This window comes from Crotalus tigris, unplaced genomic scaffold, assembly GCF_016545835.1.
Source record: "Crotalus tigris isolate CLP2741 ecotype Arizona unplaced genomic scaffold, ASM1654583v1 scf7180000019147.1630427, whole genome shotgun sequence".
In the NCBI taxonomy this organism is placed as follows: domain Eukaryota; kingdom Metazoa; phylum Chordata; class Lepidosauria; order Squamata; family Viperidae; genus Crotalus; species Crotalus tigris.
This window is the reverse complement of record NW_024097401.1, coordinates 566,723-588,141: the sequence shown is the minus strand read 5'-3', so window position 1 is coordinate 588,141 and position 21,419 is coordinate 566,723. Positions and strand designations below refer to the sequence as shown.

At 41.2% G+C, this 21,419-nt stretch overlaps 1 protein-coding gene across 5 annotated transcripts in view; it reads right to left on the bottom strand.

The window, feature by feature from the left end:
• Nucleotides 1–21,419, bottom strand: part of NDST2 (N-deacetylase and N-sulfotransferase 2) — a 58,237-nt gene that overhangs the window by 26,768 nt on the left and 10,050 nt on the right. For 3 of the 5 annotated variants that reach the window (XM_039359974.1, XM_039359976.1, XM_039359971.1), the window contains exon 2: nt 616–1,986. In XM_039359974.1, the coding sequence (XP_039215908.1) occupies nt 616–1,608 (993 nt within the window). In that variant the 5' untranslated portion in view covers nt 1,609–1,986. Of the gene's footprint in view, nt 1–615; nt 1,987–2,121; nt 2,285–12,469; nt 12,662–21,419 lie in introns of all 5 variants that reach the window. The other 2 variants (XM_039359972.1, XM_039359973.1) reach the window with 2 other exon arrangements.

Here is a 21,419-nt window from a genome sequence, read left to right as displayed (position 1 = left end):
TAAGGAAGGAAAAAAGCTATTTTAGAAAAGAATTAGTATTTTACAAATAAAAAAAAAAAAAGCGTTGCAATTCTCATGTTTAATGGAAAGAGGATCTATATCAGTGATGGCAAACCTTTTAGACACTGAGTGCCCAAAAACTGCCCCGTCCCACTCCACCCCTGCTCTGCCTCTGCCCTGCCCCCACCTCACCTGCCCGCAGGGCCACTCACCGCCTCCAGGGCCCGCTGCAGATCGCCCAGGCAGCCCAGCAGCGTCATGGTGGCCACGCCCTCTGCCCGCGCCCCACAGAATCAACTGTGCATGATGGGGCGTGAGGGCAGAGTCTTGTCTACGCTGCCTGGCTACCATGTCCTTGGCTGTGCTGCTCCGCGTGGGCCACACTTGGGGGACTCTCCTCCAGGAGGGCTGTTGTTGAGGAGGGGGACACGGGAGGCAGGCAAGGCTGGGGCAATGGCACGTGTGCCCACAAAGAGGGCTCTGAGTGCCGCCTCTGGCACGCGTGCCATAGGTTCGCCACCACTGATCTATATCCATTTGAATCTGTTAGTAAAGATACCTGGGGGGGTCTGACAGTTGTTTGTTTATATTCCCATCCACTCTGTTCCACATTACCTCCACATCAGACACCTTCATGCGTGTCCCCTCTTTGCCCACAAAGATATCATCAATGTCCACAAGGAGGTAGCGGTCAAGGGTCAGACAGAGACGTTTGCCAGTCAGGTAAGCAATAGCATCAACAAAGATGAGCTTGTGCAGCCAGAAATTGAGATTATTACCAAAAAAAACCCTCTGGATACCATCGTGGAGACCGAGATCCTGCACCACAGTGGCATGCAAAGCTCTGTGCGTAGTCAGGTGAGGGATTGATTCAGACGATTTGGTGCTGGCCATCAATACAGGTTCATAGGTGGTGTGATTTGACTGGAACACCGTCCAATCGTCCCCAGGCAAAGGGCCCTGTTCCACTTCGTTAGCCTGGGTAATATAGAGAAGTGGGGCACTGGGATTGATGTGATAATCTCGCAATCCCAAATTGGAATGTAGGAAGAGAGGGAAGCCTTTGAGCTGAGCACTAAGCAAGCTGTTCTCATTTGCCTTGAAGAAACCGATGATTCCTACTCCGTACTCCACGCAGTATTTGTCCAAAAGATCCCTGTTCCAGGTATCCAGGTTCACATATTTAAGGATATTCTCATAGATAATAAGAGCGTAGCGACCACGGTCCTTATCCATTAGGGTGGGCATGTCTCCCTTTCCAGGAGCAATCTCTGTCCTGTATTTAAACCGGCTTGATTCTAAGATGGCCACAATCTCTTGACCCAACTGGGAATAAATGCTTTCCACAAAAACTAGTACCACAGGGTCTGTACGCGAGTTGTCAACTGATTTTGTAAGCCTCCAGCTTGCCTGGGGCTGGACGAGGATCCGGTGTTGACTGCTGCAATCGCTGAAAGGAAGAGGAGGCGGTTCCTTGATTTTGGGACTGTTAGTGACATAGTAAGCCAGGAAGCACATGGAGACCAGGCTGAAGGCCATCAGCAGCAGAATCAGTCTGTGGAGCTCCAACTGTCGCACATGCCTCACCACTCTCCACAGCTGAATCATGATGAGGCAGGTGGCTTAGCCTTGCCTCAAGTTTGGCACCTATCAAGCTGCCTTGGTGTCTCCAGCGCCACCACCGGAAGAGGCAGTGGCAGCTCACGGAAAAGAAATGTAGGCTGCAGAGGGGAAACAGGACTAAGTGAGCAGCTGCAAGACTAGATCCCCAGTGATCTGCCATTTATCTCAGGTGACCATGGCCTTCAATTCCCATCGTTCCCTTGAGCACGTCCTCCCTTTTGTTTCCTTGCTGGCTGACGAGAGTCCTAGGAAGCAAGGAGGCTGCATGCACTTGTAAGGGAAGTATAGGCTCTCCAGAAAATGAAGCGGTGCCACCAACCGATGAGCTTGCCAATCACATGGTTGTTATTCTGAATTTGCCACCTGCAATGAAAAAAAAAAACAGATCAATTGAGGAGTTCTAGAAAGATCAATAGTGCTACAGTGAAATGCCTAGGGTGATCTATTAAAAATCACACATTGTTTCTGTTATTATTGATAGGGCTAAGTGGGACTTACAAAAAAATGTTCAGCATTCCAACCTGCCACTCCTAATTTCAGAAAATTGTATTTCGGAACTTCCGGTTTCAGCGGCCGACGAGACAGGTGGAAGAAGCCGGAGCTCCGGTTTCTCAGCCCGATTTCGCTTTGCCCAGCGACCCTAAAGGGTTGTAAAATTACCCTGGAGGGGCAACAAAGAAAAAGGGATACTTCAGGAACCCGGACCAGACAGTGGTCGGTCTGAGCAGACTGAATAAACCCTCTGACAGGATGAAGGAAAGGCTGCCATGTGAGCCCAGGCAGCCCAAGTCGTCGCCAGCTGGAAGGAAAGTGAGGACCCGCGGCGCTCCGCCAAACAGCTGATTGTCACCAGCGTGCTGAAGCTGGGTGAGCCAGTGTTTTTTCCTTTTCCTCGTGGATTAAAAAAGAGCTAAAAAGTAAAGACCCCAGAAGGATTGAAGCTAAAGGCGGCAAGCAATTACAAAAGGAGAAGATATTTAAGGAATACAGAAAATTCTATTTCATTTCTCCCCTACCAATGATTTTTAACCCTGACAGCATGTATCTTATGCCCTCTGAGTATGTTCAATTCTTCCTAGACTTTTCTGTGTTTCCTTTTCCTTTTCAAGGTTTCTTCCTGTGTGTGTTTCTATTCCCGCAACCATCACATTATTTCCCCCTTGTTTTTCAATAATCCTCTACTAGTGTGTGTGATGTGAATTGGGAAATTGTCCCTGTGACGTACAAGTAAGGTGCACTCAAAGCAATTCAATTCCTAGCTTCTGGCATAAAAATAATTAAATGTGTCTGAATTTAGGGAAATTATAATGTATAAAAAAGAAAAAAATGTTTTGAATAAGAGTTAAAGGATTAGATGACTAGGCACATTAAATGGAATATTTAAAGATTAAATATATTTTTAATCACGGTTAAAAAGAATAAGAAATTTTGGGAATGAATATATATTAGCTTAGGAGGAATATATATTTTAAGTAGTATTTTACTTTTTATGTTTCTTTACTCTTGCTCTTTTTTTCCTTTTCTTTACTGTTTTTACCTATTCTTTAAGAAATGTAAAAGTGTTGAGATGGTTTATATGGGAAAAATGGATTTAAACCTTTTAAAGGAATTAACTGTTGAGAAAATCTTAACCAGCAAGAATACTTTGAACTTTATGGGAGAAACAAATCTAAATAAGGACTGTAACAGGATATAAGATGAGGCAACCAGAATGATTAGATAGAAAAGAAATATTATATTGATGTGATCATTATTTCTAGGAATATTGGGAAAAAATTATATATGTAACTGTTATTTATCAAAATAATAACTGTATTATTTCAAGGTTTGCAAAAAAGACATTTTGGGGAAAAGGGGAAATCAACTAAATGTACTATGTGGATTATGGATTATAGAAACCAATTGTTAATGATTTTTCTTTACAAATGTAAACCCAGCAAACACAGTTTACCAACTGATAAGTGATTTATGTTTTAAAAAAATCAATAAAATATATCAGTGAAAAATACTTTTTAGAAGGTCACTTAATGAACGGGGAAACATGTATACAGCTAAGTCCTCAGCTTATGACCATAATGGAGCTTGCCCATTATGGGCATAAGTTGTAATCATTGTAACATGGGTCATCATGGGACTGATTCACTTTTAAAACCCCTTTCTGCAGTGGTTTTTAAATGAATGTGGTAATTGCAAAGTGAGTGCTGCGGTGGTTAAGAAACTAGTTGTTTGCTACGTGTGTCTTTGACAAAAGTCAGAAGTAAACGACAGTTTTTGGCAAAATTGTTGTAAATCAGTCATTTGACTTCAGGATACTGCAAACATCCATAAATGCCGGCCAGTTGCTAAGTGCCCACAATGCGGTCATGGGAACAGGAACACCTGTTGGAACTGGAACATTAGTAAGGCTTTTTTTTTGTCACAGAATACCCAGAACGGAGTTCCAGCACCTTTTTTGGATGGAACCTTGTAGGGTAGGCAAGGCGGGTTGTATGACATATGTGAGTTCCGGCACCTTTTTTTTTCTTTTTTACAAAAAAAGCACTGAACATTAGTATATTGGGGGGGGGGGCACGCCATAACTTTGAACGGTTGAAGGACTTGAATTATCGAGGATTAGCAGTTCCTTATTTCAGAGAATTACCAGATTTTCCACACTGATACGGTGTTATTTTGTCATCAGAGATGCTCTACATTCATGCTATCAAGATTAAAATTCTTTTTCTAAAATAGTCACCACTGTAAACTCCGACAAAAGAAAATGAGGAACTCTAGAATATCATCATTACAATATAGAAAAAACTCTTTGGTGTTATTTGATAATAGAATGGGCACCAAAGTATTTATTTTTGGAATGACATAATCGCACAAACAATACAATTAAGATCACAAAAAGATTTTACTCTTATTTTTTTTCCCCTTAGGTTTTAAATTCAGAAATCATATAATTAATTCATCTAGGCTTAGGTGAATAAGTTAAATACTAGTATAAAATCTTTAAATTATAAATACATGAACTATTTAATAAGCGCAAGTTGTTGGAAAATACTAGAAAGAAAACGCAGCAATAGAAATAGTAAAAGTAAATAAGGTAATATTTTTCTAAGTATTCAAAAACAGCAGCTCCCTTACTTTATGCCTCAGTTCCTAAAGATGCCAAAGTGCACAAAATTAAGAAAATCTGATCAGAAAAAAGATGTCCTGTGCTCTCAAAGTAGAGTCAAATCAAATTTATGAAACAGAGACCAATCCTGATTAAGAGAAATATCCTATTTTACTTATTTAGCTGTCTACATTCTAACATGGCTAAGTGTAACACAATAATTTTTAACAGACTTCTAAAGAATTAAGAGGAAATTTTGCTTTGAGAGGATCATTTTGTGTGGGGAAAATCCTTCAAGATACCACAACTGTCTTAAATATGTATTTATACACCGAATATGGTTTTTTGTGGGCTAGTAAATTCTGTAGTCTTATTGGTAAAAACAATGTTAGTCTTCATTAGAAGAAAAGAGAGCTAATCCAATCACCATTTAATGTTGCTTGTTATAAAATCTGCCTAGCTAAGAAACTTTCTATAGCAAATGAATGAAGTCAGGAATCCCGTAACTGCTCACATTTAAGAATTTCTCTTTCACAAAATTAAAATCTAACTAGTAAACAATTGCAATGTATGGCTGTGAAAGTTGGACCATAAGAAAGGCTGAGCACCAAAGAATGGAGGCCTTTGAACTATGGTGCTGGAGAAGACTCCTCTGAGTCCCCTGGACTGCAAGGCGATCAAACCGGTCAGTCCTGGAGGAGATCAACCCCGACTGCTCTTTAGAAGACCAGATCCTGAAGTTGAAACTCAAGTACTTTGGCCACCTAATGAGAAGGAAGGACTCACTGGAAAAGAGCCTAATGCTGGGAAAGATTGAGGACCATAGAGGAAGGGGATGACAGAGAATGAGGTGGCTGGATGGAGTCACTGAAGCAGTAGGTGTGAGCTTCAATGGACTCCAGAAGATGATAGAGGACAGGAAGGCCTGGAGGAACGTTGTCCATGAGGTTGCGATGGGTCGGACATGGCTTCGTAACTAACAACAACAAGTAAACAATATTTTATTTTATTTATACAGGTAGTCCTCAACTTATGACAACTGAGCCTGGAATTTTAGTCATTAAGAGAGATGCCTATGTGACTCTCTCACTCAACAACCACAATTTCAATTCTCCCCACTGTGGTCATTAAGCGACTCATAACTTTTAAGACAGTGGGGGAGGCCTGGCACCCACCATCATTTAGAAATCTGCCGTGGGCCAGGAGGCCCTGGCTGACTAGGTCCACCACTGTGGGCGCCTTCTCCCTGACCTACCACTCCCAAAAGGCCCGGGCCTTCTTCTTGTTGCATCACTCCTGGGACATTTTCTCATGGCTGGCCAGGAAAAGGAACTTTGTTGGACAGAAAGCTAGTGAAGGGCAACTTCTTTAAGGCTAGAGAGGCACTTTGAAGCCTTGAGAAATGTTGCCTCTCTAGCCTCGAGGAAGATGGCCTTCACTAGCTTTCTAGCTGCGCCTCGCCTTGCCTGGGCATGCCCATCAGCAGCTGCAGGTAAAAGGAAATGGACTCAGGTTGGGTGGGGTAGGGAGAAGACCCAGCCTTCTCAGGAGTGGTGGATCAGAAGAAGACTCACATGCTAGTGGACCTAGTCAGTTGAGGCCTCCTGACCCATTGTGGAGCGAGATGCAATGCTCCACTGATTGTAAGGGTGGGCATGCTGACAAGTGTCCAAATATTGACCCTGTAACTGCTGGGTTGCTACAACGGTTGGAACTTCAAGCAGGGATCATAACTCCCTTCATTCAGCACCATGGTCATTTTGAACAAATGGGCATAAGTCGAGGAGTATCTGTGGTAATATTTATAGTTAATTTCATTTAAAATATTTTATGTTGCTTTTCTCCTTTACAGCATTCAGAGTGGAATCACAAAAACAATTAAAATAAATTGGAGATGAAGTAAATCTGTACAAGGAAGATCAAATTGTTAGACCCTCGAGCCTATCACAGAAAACAGATGAAACAAACTGCCTAATAATCTTCATCGCCTCACAGTTTCCTTCAGTTTTTGGAGTTATAAAGATTTTTCCTACAAATCAAAATACATCAGGGCCAGTTCCAATGCTCATCAGACACACATCTGCTGTTCAATAGCAAGCAGGAGGTGCAAAGCTGTAGGACTGGTTTGGCCAAATCAAGAACCAAAACGCCAAGTGACTACGTCAATTTGTGCTCAAGGATAACTCTTCATAGAAATGTTTTGTTCCAAGAATGCAAGCACAAGCAGGCACATACACATACACACACACACACCCTTCATCAGACTGCCAGGTCTTTGAGCGGCCGACTAATCAAGGCCTTGCCAGCTGGCCCAGTGTTGGGATGGCATCCACAATCTAAAGTCAAGTGAAATGAGACAATGAAGTATGATGCCTAGCAGCAATTTCTATATTCAGATGACAAGACTTCTAATGGCAGAAAGTGAAGAGGAACTAAAGAGCCTCTTGATGCGGGTGAAGAAGGAGAGTGCAAAAGTTGGCTTGAAACTCAACATTAGGAAAACCAAAATCATGGCATCCGGCCCTCTCAATTCCTGGCAAATAGATGGGGAAGAAATGGAGGTAGTGACAGATTTTATTTTTCTGGGCTCCAAGATCACCTCAGATGGGGACTGCAGCCAAGAAATTAAAAGACGCTTGCTCCTGGGGAGGAAAGCTATGGCAAATCTAGACAGCATACTAAAAAGCAGAGACATCACCCTGCCAACAAAAGTGCGTATAGTCCAGGCCATGGTTTTCCCAGTTGCAATGTATGGCTGTGAAAGTTGGACCATAAGAAAGGCTGAGCGCCAAAGAATTGAGGCCTTTGAACTATGGTGCTGGAGAAGACTCCTGCGAGTCCCTTGGACTGCAAGGCGTTCAAACCGGTCAGTCCTAGAAGAAATCAACCCCGACTGCTCTTTAGAAGGCCAGATCTTGAATTTGAAACTCAAATACTTTGGCCACCTAATGAGAAGGAAGGACTCACTGGAGAAGAGCCTAATGCTGGGAAAGATTGAGGGCAATAGAAGAATGGGATGACAGAGAATGAGATGGCTGGATGGAGTCACGGAAGCAGTAAGTGTGAACCTAAATGGATTGCAGAACATGGTAGAGGACAGGAAGACCTGGAGGAACGTTGTCCAGGGGGTCGCGATGGGTCGGACACAACTTTGCAATTAACAACAACAACAAAGACTTCTTGAAGGGCGCTAAGTAATCCCATGGTAAACTTCACATTACCAGGCAACAACAATTAGAATATTAAAAGGGCAGACTCAAGTACAGATTAAAGTACATTTAACAACGAAGCTGGGTATCTAACTCACAAAATCCTAGAACCACATAAAAACCCATCTACTCACTACTACAGTGTTTCCCAAACTTGACAATTTTAAGGCATGTGGACTTCAACTCCCAGAATTCCACAGCCAGCGTTACTGGCTGTGGAATTCTGGGAGTTGAAGTCTTCATGCCTTAAAATTGTCAAGTTTGGGAAACACTGCACTACTAGACTGTTTTGTCAGCTATCCCAGAACCAATTGCTGTGTCACTTCACTTCTGATTCTTAAATAAATGGAGACCTGCTTTCTTGCAGCTTACTTCCAATTCATTTCTCCTGGCTTGGAACCAGACCAGGTTTTACTTCCAATAGTTTGGCATGCCAGATGGGACCCCAAGCTAACCTAACCAATGGATGTGGTCCAGGTAAGCCTTCACCTTGCCGGCAGCAGACCCCTTGTGTAATAAACAGTGCAAACCATGCCAATCTTCCTTAGCAGTCTTTACCAAGGGGAAAAATACTAAGGTATTGATCCCTGGGCCCATGCTTTACTTATTTTCCTTTTTTGCTCTCTAGATATTTCAGCCAAATATCCTTGGCCTTTCACTGTTCTATGCTTATCCTTGAATACCAGGACCTGATCTAGTAGCTAGTGAGATAATTTTTCTCCCTGTTAACCAGTTTTTTTTTTTTGGGGGGGGGGGGAAGGAATAGGCAATTATATACATCAGGGGTGTCAAACTCAATTTCATTCAGGGCCGCATCAGCATTGCGGTTGCCCTCAGGGGGCCAGGTGGGAATGGCCAGGGTGGGTGTACTACTGGGTGGGCATGGATGGAGTGGGTGTGGCCTACTGGGTGGGTGTGGCCAGCTCTACATCGTTCGCATCAAGGGTGCCTGTGGGGGCCTGGGCAGGAATGCAACATATCTGAGGGTCTCTGGCAGAAGGGGGTGGGACCAGTGCAAGTGCCAAGGCATGGTCCACTGGAGGAGCCTGACTGCTCCTCTCAGGCCATGTGGAGGGGGGGGGGGGCTTATGGAGCTAAGACTGAATGCATTTCAGCATAGATGGCCACCACAAAATTGTACATTGGCTCCTAACCAGCCTGGGCCTAGGCCAGGGCCAAGGTAACGGGGGCCGTTCCCTCACTGTTTTCAGGATGGCTTCGTGGGCCACATAAAACCACTGCAGGTGCCGCATCTGGCCCCTGGGCGTGTTTGACATGTCTGATATACATAGTATGCAATATGAGTTTAGAGCTCATCCTAAAAATCATAGACGCATTTAGACGATGCAGTTTCATTTTTCTAGGGTGAGAAGGATTTGAATAGGAATGTAGATTAGAACAGACGTTTGGAAAGTTATTTTAACGCAAGACTCAAACGTGATCCCTTCATGACAGAGAACCTATTTCACTTGTCCTCTCTGCAGAAATTAAGAGAGCCCCAAAGTCACTTTCCTTTTAAAACTCTAACTGACATCTGATAAATGCACTTAAGCTGTTAACATATGTAAATGTACAAAATCAACTGTAACCATTGCAACCAATTCTGCGTGGGACAAACATCACGTCAATTAAAAAAACAAGATCCATGAACACCGGCTGGCAGTCAAACACCACGATCTCCATCCATACCGACACCAAGCAGCACCAATTCGATTAGAGCAACACAAAAAACATCAGTCACACTACTACGGGAAGTCAGCCCCCCCCCCCAACCCGCGAAAGAAATATTTTTGGAAATATTTAAAAGACAGAATATATTTCCCTAAAGGATTTTAAAGGCAGAAACCAACCCTGTCCCCAAATCTCTCTGTCCCAAACAGAAACCAAGTCTGCAAATTGCAGATGTGATAATCTTGTCACACTGGAATCAGGAATCTGGGATTAGGAAGAAAGATCCCTAGAGTCAACAAACCCTCACACCAAAAATCTAAGAGTCATCAGCCACAGCCCCAGGGAAGCAGGATATGACCCTTGGGACATAATAGGATTAACCCACCAGCATCAGAATACCAGAAAGGCACACTCAGACTCAGGTCAAAGTCCAAAGGAACAACTCCAAACAAAAGGCTCAAGAAGGTATAAAAACCCACTCCCTACATGTGCTCTCTCTCTTTTCTTCCAGAGCCATCTTCCTGTCTGGCTCTCCTCTTCAATAAACTGCAACCTTCTTTCTAAAGCAGTCGCCATGTTGTTTATTCCCGTCTTGGACTGAACCACGACGAACTTGGGCAGCGGCATGACAGGTGTCGGTTCGTAGCTGTAGCGGTCCTAAGGTAAGCGGGTGCGGGACACATGGGGCAGCTCCAGCCCAACCCCACTTGATTTTCAGGCGTGCACCTCACCCCATAACTAGGTCTTATTTTGGGGATAGGTCTTATTTTGGGGAAAACACGATAGAGGCGGGAATGATTTTACTGTATAAGTATTCCTGATAACAGCTTCTGGGTAGTAATTACAAGCTTTTACAGCACATTATTACTATTGGTATTATTGCCATTTTTACTATAGGCAAAGGTCTCCCCTACTTTTATTCTCAGAACAACCTTGTAAGTTTGAATCAAAGTCACCCACCTAAAGAAAGGATCTGCTTTATAGGTAGCCAAGTCCCAAACCAACACAGTCTTGAACACAGACTGGAGTATTCCAGATTTAAATTATCGACTGAGTCACTATCCTTCAATCTGATCCACTTCTTCTGTGACATTAAAATGGAATACTGTCAGGAATTTGGCACTGTGTTTGTAGGAGGAATGTATACAGCTCTTCATATTAGTAGATTAGAACAGTAATTGGAACAGTTCATGTGGCCAGACTATAAAGGCTCACACCACAACAGTAGACATTTTGTGAGTAGGCAAGCAAGAATTTCCCCCCCTCATTTCACCACACTCTTGAAATTCCATTTCTTTCTCAGGCCACAAAGTAACAGTCTACCTGGCTATATATCTTTTACTGAAGTACTGATAACTCATTGTCATGCATATAAAAAGTATATAAAACTGTCCATTACTTTACCAAAACCCACACATCTTCAAAAGCTCTTCAGGAGAGGAACATTTTAGTGTGAAAGACAAAAGCCAAAAAAGGGAGGATCTTGATATTTCTAGATGCTTCAAATATAAATACAAATTAAAACAGAGGATTTTAACTATGGTGAGATCTTAAGTCACGGGTCTTCAAACTTGGCCCTTTTGACTTGTGGACTTCAACTCCCAGAATTCCTCAGCCAGGCACACTGGCTGAGGAATTCTGGGAGTTGAAGTCCACAAGTCATAAAAGGGCCAAGTTTGAAGACCCGTCTTTAGTAAGATTCTGCAGGTGCAGGCAATTCTTACTTTTCAGTCCTAATCTTTTGGGTCACCGTTACAAATAAAAACAAAACAAAAACAGGATACTTTGGAGTAGATGCACAACAACTAGGAGCCAGTGAAATTCTAAATGAGGGTTCGGTGCAGCCTATCCTACTCAACACTGAAGCCCTGTTATTTTAAAACAATTAAAATTTGCCAGCATTATAAAGGCTGAATGCATGTATGGCATTAATGAATAGGGTTAACCTATCTCTCAAACATGTAGAAATTGAGCTGGGAGTTTAAAAGGAGGAAGAGTTGAGTTTTTTTAGGCAACACAATCCCAATTACTGTAACTTTTTACCAGATTTAATTTTCAGTCTTGAGAAATAAGACCCACTTGGTAATAGCTTTTCAAGCATACTGAGAACAAAACAAACTGATATCCCAAAAGTGCAACATCAATGACAGTTGACGGTGTTATGTCAAAATCTCTCCTATGGGATAATGGCCAGGCTCACAGTGGGGGTAGCGAGGCAGAAGATTAAGAGGGCAGATTCTGGTTGGTGAATTACAGGAATGGAAGCCCTCATTCTCCTAAGGCCTAAGCCAAGCGGTAGATCATAATTTCTCATTTGTTTAGGTGAAAAGCATCCCTGACATCTTCAAGCCTAATTAAACCACTTTTTTGTCAGAAGAACCAAATAAGGCAGCGGTTCTCAACCTGTGGGTCGGGACCCCATTTGGGGTCGAATGACCATTTCACGGGGGTCGCCAAACAACGCAGTCCGCCATTTCCCCCCCCTTTTCCCTAGCTGTGCTACTCCCTTTTATTCTATTGGCTTTTGAAAGCCAATAGAATAGACTCTCTTGAACAGAGTCTAATTCTATTGGCTTTCAAAAGCCAATAGGAATTGTCCAGGCTGTCTCTGCCCTGCTGAGCCCACCAAAAGTCCCATTCTGCAAACGGTGCTGCATCAGTTGAGTAGTCCTCGACTTACGACCGGTTGAGTAGTCCTCGACTTACGACCGGTTGGGGGGGGTCGCGGCATTAAAAAGGTTGAGAACCACTGAAATAAGGCATGGATTTTTTTAAAAAAACAAAAACAAAACCAAGCTCTGCCAAGAGGTTTACAAACATGTAATTTATTTTGTACTTTAAAGCATTTATTTGTTAGTGGACCAACCTAGAAGCTTTTGCTTTTGGTATCTGGTGAAAAGAGAACTGCTTCTCCCAAAAGAATAATTGGTGTGAGTTGTTAACTGCAGGCTCCAGCATAGGTTCCACCTTCTGGTCTCAAGCTTGTAGTTGACAACGAAGGCAATTCATTTGCTAAAGGTGGCAGTAAAGATGTAATCTCAAAATCAAAAGGAGTTTGCTGGAAAATAGAATATTTATGTGTTTTCATAAATAACACTTCATCTTATAGTTCAAACCCTCTTTCTCCCAAAAGCTCATCAAATATCAAATTAAGAATGTGCCCCCCCCCCGTGCCTCTATAGTCCAAAGGCACGAGTGAATTAGCAACTCCGGAAGTTACCAGTCGGACAGGAAACAGCCTTGCTGTGGGAAACTTCCAATGAAATGATAGCAAAATAACATCAAATAAAGTTTGAAATACCAGTGGCAAATCAAAACTTTGAGAAGTAGGTAACTTCTCTCTCCCCAAGATAGAACTGCATTACTGGCACAGTCGCGATGGGTTGGACACGACTTCGCAACTAACAACAAAAGATAATTGTATGTGAACTGGAATCTCATACCACACTCAGTTATTATGTTCACTTTTGGTTTAGCGCAAAACAAGAACTAAACTCTGGCTTAATGTAATCTGTAAACCCAGCCCACTGTTATTCAGAAATCAATGATAAAAAAATATCTTAGTTTACAATGACATATAAGTCTAACCACTGACTTGAAATTATAATTCTTCTCAAATGATGGGACCGCTTTGTTTAAATCACAACCGACTTTTGTATAAGTGGCATACAGTACTTCTCTGAAAGTTTTTCTATTAGGGTTACGCTATGAGTCACGTCTTTGTTCAGGAGTGCCATAAAATTATCACAATAAAGCTAAATATTTTATGGATTTTCATTTGGGCATAAATAATGCAGAACTAAAGAATACTATCCATACTTCCTCTTAAAGGAGAATGGGGACTGTAGGAAACTTTCTAAAGAACTCTGAACAATGAATGCAGTAAGGAAACAGAAAAACGAACGTGGCTTGATATAGAGGCATCTCGTATATTTCAGCCATATATATTGTCTAAACCACCCAGAATTATTGAGGGCAATAGAAGAAGGGGATGACAGAGAATGAGGGGGCTGGATGGAGTCACTGAAGCAGTAGGCTTGAGCTTAAATGGACTCCAGAAGATGGTAGAGGATAGGAAGACCTGGAGGAACGTTGTCCACGGGGTCGCGATGGGCCGGACACGACTTTGCAACTAACAACAACAATCGGTTAAGCAGGGTCAGTTCAACAAGAAACGCAAAAGGTCAAAAACTAACTTACCTTTTTTTTTTTAATCTATCCAAGATTGCATTACTAGCAGAAAAGGAGCTCCAAGAAATGGATAAAAAGCAGCATGTTTTTGTGTGCTTGGTAAAATGTACATAGTTTGCAGATGAAAAAAAGAAAAGAAATATGTAAACATTTAAGCTTCAGCTATCTCGCTGGCTGATGTCCTGTTACATCTCCAGGATCTTCCCGTCGTTGCTGCTCTCATGCTCAGAACTAAGAGTCTCTCAGCACAACGTTCTCAGCCTCTTTCAGAGGCCTCTGACAGCCATTCTCTGATCAGTGAAAGCTCCAACAGCCAGCAGAGCCGTGTTTGGAAAAGGGAGGTAAAGAGACCGACGATTCTCACCATCTATCAACCTCCAGGGCTATTCAGAAGCCTGCCTGAATGCAGCCAACACTGGATTCTCCATAGTAACCGGAAAGTGGCAGTAGGTGGGAAGAATGCAAAACACAGACGTACACATACACATCACCACACCAGAACTGGTCTGAGAAAAATAGGACATAAACATTCCAAAAGCTCGGCTTGTAACTTTGGCCAACATCTGTGTTATCTTCTCCCTTCCTTGCAGAAAAATATTATGGAAAAGGAGGAAATGCATTCTGTTCAGGTACAGGGAAAAAAATCTATTTCCCGCTTTGTTTGTTTACTACTACTACTACTACTACTACTACTACTACTACTACTAATAATAATAATAATAATAGTAATAATAATAATATAAAGTTGGAAGGGATCTTGGAGGTCATCTGGTCCAACCCCATGCTCAGGCAGGAACCCTATACCATTTCGGACAAATGGCTGTCCAGTCTCTTCTTAAAAACTTCCAGTGTTGGAGCATTCACAACTTTTGCGGGCAGGTTGTTCCACTGATTAATTGTTCTAACTGTCAGGAAATTTCTCCTTGGTTCTTCTCTTGGTTGCTTCTCTCCTTGGTCAGTTTCCATCCGTTGCTTCTTGTCTTGCCTTCAGGCGCTTTTGAGAATAGCTTGACTCCCTCTTCTTTGGGGCAGCCCCTGAGATATTGGAACACTGCTATCATGTCACCCCAATCCTTCTCTTCATTAAACTTTGTTATTGTTGTTGTTAATTGCGAAGTCGTGTCCGACCCATCGCGACCCCATGAACAATGTTCCTCCAGGTCTTCCTGTCCTCCACCATCTTCTGGAGTCCATTTAAGTTCACACCTACTGCTTCAGTGACTCCATCCAGCCATCTCATTCTCTGTCGTCCCCTTCTTCTATTGCCCTCAATCTTTCCCAGCATTAGGCCCTTCTCCAGTGAGTCCTTCCTTCTCATTAGGTGGCCAAAGTATTTGAGTTTCATTAAACTAGACATACCCAATTCCAGCAGCCGTTCCTTACATGTTTTAGCCTCCAGTCCCCTAATCATCTTTGTTGCTCTTCTCTGTACTCTTTCTAGGGTCTTAACATCTTTTTTACATCGTGGTGACCAAAACTGGATGCAGTATTCCAAGTGTGGCCTTACCAAGGCATTATAAAGTGCTACTAACACTTCACGTGATCTTGATTCTATTCCTGTTAACGCAGCCTAGCACTGTGTTGGAAAGTGAACTGTCTCTTCAACTGTTATTATTTTGAGTTTCTCTTAGGAATAGTCTATAAAAAGCGAGAAAGATCCCTAATACTTACATCCATCTATGTTTTGTTGATTCTCAGTGAAATTAATCCTACAGTTAGAATATCAATCTAATCTATGATGTAAAAAAATAAATGGCTAAGAATTATAAACTGATGGTCAGGCAGTTTCTACAATATTAGAGCATTTTTGTCTGTAGATGGGATTATTAGTTTATAGGTTTTAGTATTATTTCCCAGGCTCTTCACATGTAGATACTTTTCTTAAAAGATGCTGCGCAAGTGTCCTTCAGTAGTGCTAAATTAAATGTTTCTATTGATTTTCCTTGAAATTGATCAAATGCAGAGGTTCATAATAATTGCTTATAATATTCCTAACCATAAATTACAAAATGTGTAGTTTTTGAAAGTAAATATTAAAGATACTGCAAGTTACAATTAGAGTTAAGGTAGTCCATATTTGCATCATAAATATATATATATATTTAATACTGCACATGTCAATAAAAAGTATTTCCCAAAATGCCATTTGACTTTCTTGGTTTTTTACCATGAAAATGTTCCATTTCTTATCCAAGAAGCTTCTTCAGTTCTGACTGAATGGTGGGGAATGGTGGGGAATTCCATTCCCCATCATTCAGTCTAAATTGAAGAAGCTTTTTGGATGAGAAGCAAAACTTCTTCAAGAAAAAAAAAAGAAAGAAAATCAAGAAAGTCCAGTTGCCTTTGGAAAAGCACTTTTTGGGCAAAAACTGTTTGTGTTTTGCAGATTTGAAATAAATAAGACTTTCTTTTAAGAGGTGGAAAAAGTGGAGGCTTCTAGATGCTGAATTATAATTCTTAGGAACATCAACCAACTAGAAACTGAAGAAATTAGGAAGACAAAGACTCCTACCCAAATTCTAAGGACAGGATATGACCTTTGGGACATAATAGGATTAACCCACCACCATCAGAATACCAGAAAGGCACACTCAGACTCAGGTCAAAGTTCATGCCACAGGAACAACTCCAAACAAAAGCCCAAAAAGGTATATGTGGTCAGTTTTTTCCAGGGCCATCTTTCTGTCTGGCTCTCCTCTTCAATAAACTGCAACCTTCTTTCTAAAGCAGTCTCCAATTTGTTTATTCCCAGCTTGGACTGGACCCTGATGAAGATTTTTCTTTCGACACTCATAAAAGCTAATTTAATGAAAATGGTATCCATCAAGAAAAAAAATAAAGAACATTATTCTTTTAAAATATCCCATTAAGAAAGTACAGCCTCCTTCTTCAGCTTTTTGAAGATTGTGCTAGGAGTTGCAGGATCTACGTCAACCTTCTCATCTACTAAATACTATGCCCAACACTACCCTAGGGCACTCTAGGCATGCTAGCCTCTTAATCTGTATGGCAATCTTGAGACATCCATGCAGCCTCCATCTCTTTCTTCTTTTGTCCCTGAAACCAGGGGATACCGTATAATTTCTCCAAATTTCAGTAGCAAAATGCTTAGAAACAGGATGTATCCATTAGGACTAGGATTAATGAACAAACAAATGAAAAATACTTAGAATAGACTGCATGCTTTTATAACGTTGCTTTCATAATGGAATAAAGGAAATTTAAAATGTAGTAATATTAAGGATTTACTGATCTTTCAACTGAACTATTTTCTAATGGTTCAAAGGAAAACAAATTCTTCTCATAAGCTTCTCCTGGAAGTGCTTGATTACTAGCCACTACCAGGGGAAAAATATTTCATTTATGACAGTATTGATTATTCAGAATTGATGTGTGATATTTTTCCCCTTTGTCTCCCCCCTTACATTTTTCTCCTACTTCTTGAGTGTAACTTTCAACATATTATATTACAAAATATAATACAAAAGAAAACCATAGTAACGTGGGCGAGGAATCCACATAACACAAAGCTTTTTGTGGAGGAAATGGAATTTTCAATATAGTATGAAACTCTTCAAAGAACTTCGAGGCATTGTTTACCTTAAAGAATCTTTATTTTGAGTAGCATAGCGTCAGCAGTGCATAATCGAAGCCAAAAACTGGATTCCCCTCCCCTGAGCACATAGTATCAAGGCACAATTAACAGTCATAAATCACATTCCCCAATTAGCTTGAAGCGCAGGCTTCCTCGCCAGTTCTCCAGCCCACCAAATCCTTATCAGCTCTGGTTACAATAACCTTTGTTTCTCATGCTAGGTTTGTGGTTATTATGTCAAGCTGGACTCTCGTTCACATCCCCCCTCCCAGCATCATCTAACTCTAAAAGCAAAAGGAAAAAGATGGCTACATTTCCATCTGTTGTCAATGCAAAAACATCCGATGTTAGCAGCGTTGACAGTATCCTGTTTACATTTTAACCAAACAAACATTTTATCCAAAATATGCCAAACAGGAAAGGAGATGACCAAGGCAAAGGATTCATTTAGATCCTTAATTTAAATAACTTTGACCCCGCCAGGTCAGAAGGACTTTGCCTGGCCGATGCTTAAAAGATAAGAGGACTGGGGATAATAGGTCAATGAGTTGCCCAACTGCAGAAAGCAAAAGTCAACAGAGAATGACCTTTTTGAAAAATACTCTCTTGTCAGGAGGTAGCTTGTATAGAAAGACATACCTTCACAAATCTGAGCCACGTTCAGCTCTGACTTGAAAAATCAAACACAAGAATTTTAAGTTTGAAAGGAAAATGAAATTCTAACTAGAATCTTCAATTCTTCATCACTAATGAGGCAGCTGGTAAGATAGAGCTTCTGCTCAATTGCCTGTTGCCACATTTCCATTACAAAAGATACTCCTATTGTTACAGGTTGCTTTAGAAACTCCATTTGGGCTAGTGGTTACAATTATGCCTTTCTCAAAACTCCATTGAGTAAAGAGGATGGGAATTGTAGTCAAACAGAGCCTATGAGCACTTCTGTAGGTTGGAGAAATCTGCTAAAAGCTTAAAATACTGCATGAATTCCACTTTTATGTAACGTTTCTGCAGGTGTTAGTAATAGTAGTTGGGCTAATATGCTTTCTGTATCTAATCAAAGCATATTAAAATCAAGAAATGCAAATCCTGAAAGATAACACAATAAAATAAAATCTAATCAGGTAGTAAAAGCTAACTATATTCAACCAGAGGAAACTGCCAATGTCTCTCCCATATCTATGGCAGAGAGATGTTTAGACCCATCCACTCAAAAACTTTTTAACCTATCTGATTAAATGATGCCACTTCATTTGTTAAAACATGTGCAGAGCGCAGAAGCCATTTACCCCTACAGCATATTTGACAGAAGGCAATCTAATTGCTGTATTGTGGGAAGTCAGCCCCCCTCCCCCGAGAAAGAAATATTTTGGAAATATTTAAAAGGCAGAATATATTTCCCTAAAGGATTTTAAAAACAGAAACCAACCCCTCCCAAGTCTCTCTGTCCCAAACAGAAACCAAGTCTGCAGATATGCAGATGTGATAATCTTGTCAGAAAGACTGGAATCAGGAAACTGGGATTAGGAAGAAAGATCCCTAGAATCAACACACCAAAAATCCAACAGTCATCAGCCACAGCCACAGGGAAGCAGGATATGACCTTTGGGACATAATAGGATTAACCCATAATCAGAATACCCATAATAGGATTAACCCACCATCAGAATACCAGAAAGGCACACTAAGACTCAGGTCAAAGTTCATGCCACAGGAACAACTCCAAAGGAAAGGCTCCAGAGGGTATAAAAACCCACTCCCTACACGGGCTCACCATCTTTTCTTCCAGAGCCATCTTTCTGTCTGGCTCTCCTCTTCAATAAACTACAACCTTCTTTCTAAAGCAGTCGCCATGTTGTTTATTCCCGGCTTGGACTGAACCATGATGAAGACTTTTCCTTCAACAGTATGTTTGTGTGCTTTGTTTTTTTTGGGTGTGTGTGTGTGTTTTGCAGCATACCTTTGGTTCATATTCAGTTTGTGATTCATGAAGACAGTCCAATTTTTATTGTATCTGTTGCTGCCCACAGTATAGTCTCCCTCACTTTAAACACAAGTCCTTGATTTTTTTCCTACTCAAGTATAGGATTTTGCACATGCCACTTTTGACATTACAGGTAGTTTTCCACTTAAAACCACAATTGGGGCTGAACAATTTGGTGTTAAGCAGTTCAGCTGTTAAGTGACTAATCATGTAATTACACCCAATTTTATGATCTTTTTGTCATGACAGTTAAGCAAAACATCAAGTTACTGTGACTTGAAATCTTTCCTGCTGGTTTCCCCACTGACTTTTTTTTGGACAACTTTGTTTGTTGGAAGCTAGACGGGAAGGTCACAAATGACAATCACAGGATGCTGCAATTGTCACAGGTGTGAACCAGTTGCCAAGTACTTGGATTGCAATCGTGACTGCAGGGATGCTGCAGTAGCCGCAAAGTCATTTTTTTCAATGCTATTTTAACTTTGAATGTTTGCTAAACAAATGGTCATAAACTGAGTACTAATTCTTTTTTTTTTTTTTGTTTCTGCCCATATTTCCTGCTTCTTGTAATCTTCCTAAATACTGAGGCTGTCTTCCAAGGTTCCCTCCCATTCCTACCTCTGCAGATTTGATAAACATATTTTCTATCCTCTCATCCGGATCATCTACATATAGTATACTGAATATCCTAGGGCCTAGTATTTATTCCTTGGCGTGTTTCTGCCCAAACGTGTCTTGCAGTGTTCTGTAGTGGTCAAGCACTGGGTATGATCTCATTGTTGTCTTATCGGTATAAAAGGAAGGCAATTCTTAACATTTTCGGCCTCGTTCTATAAGTCAAGGACCAAATAAAGTTCCTTCTTTTTCCACTTCTAATCCTGCCTAAATTGATTCCTGAATTAGTTAATTCCTTTCTAGCAGCAGAAGGAAGAGACATGAAATGGCTTTCAAGAAATCTTGTTAAGTTAGCAGACTAACTAGTAGAGGCAAAGGGATATGTAAACATTTACCCCATTGGCACTGAGCGGTGAGCCACATGGGAATGTTCTCTGTGCCATTATCCCCAGTCTTGCTGGCCATTGGGAACTCTTTGGCCAAGCATCAATCACAAAGGTCAACTAGCATTCTCCTGCAAAAACAGGAACAAAAAACAGAGTTTCAGAGAAAAACTGAAAAAATAAATATCTCTAAAAGAGCCTCTGAAGCCCAACAAAATAACAATGGAATGAACAAGGGGAATTTTATGTTGTAGTGAAACTTTCCATTGCCATTTATCTTTTTTTCTATATTATTAGCAATATAATCAGACATAATAGAACTCATAATAGAACTGGTGAGCTGCAATGAGTAAAATATACGTGAAATCCTAGTTTTAATTTACCGTATATTTTCATTTTAAATTACATTGTGTTGATGTAATAATCTCATGTTGTTTTAATATTTGCTCTGCAACAAACACAGCCTATTTTTATGCAACGCGCAATGTATCTGGAACATTTCCATTTGCCACAGCATTTCATCTTTTACCCTCTCACTCTGGATGGGCAAAACCGTAAAGGTTAGTGTTCTGGTTCTAAGTGCTCATATATATTTCATACGCACCTGCCTTTAGCAGCAAAACTGGGGTGCTAAAATTATTTTTATTAACACAGCACAAAGCAAGAACATCTGTCTCAATTAAATTACGCAAAACGCTGTTTCATAATGTTTACACTGTACATGTGATGTGATGTGGCGCTGCAGTAGGTGAAAAGCAAGCAAACCACATAATGGTTGGGTTCACACATCAACCTCAGCTACAGTATATATTTGGTTCACACAGCCTAATAAGCCATACTGTAAAGGTAGTCCTTGACTTAGAACATGGTTCTCAACCTGTGGGTCGGGACCCCATTTGGGGTCGAACGACCATTTCACGGGGGTCGCCAAACAAGGCTGTCTGCCATTTTTTCCCCTTTTCTTTGGCCACGCCCCTGGCACCCGGTGATGTATAAGTGGTTGGGGGTCACCACAACATGGGGAACTGTATTATGGGGTCGCGGCATTAGA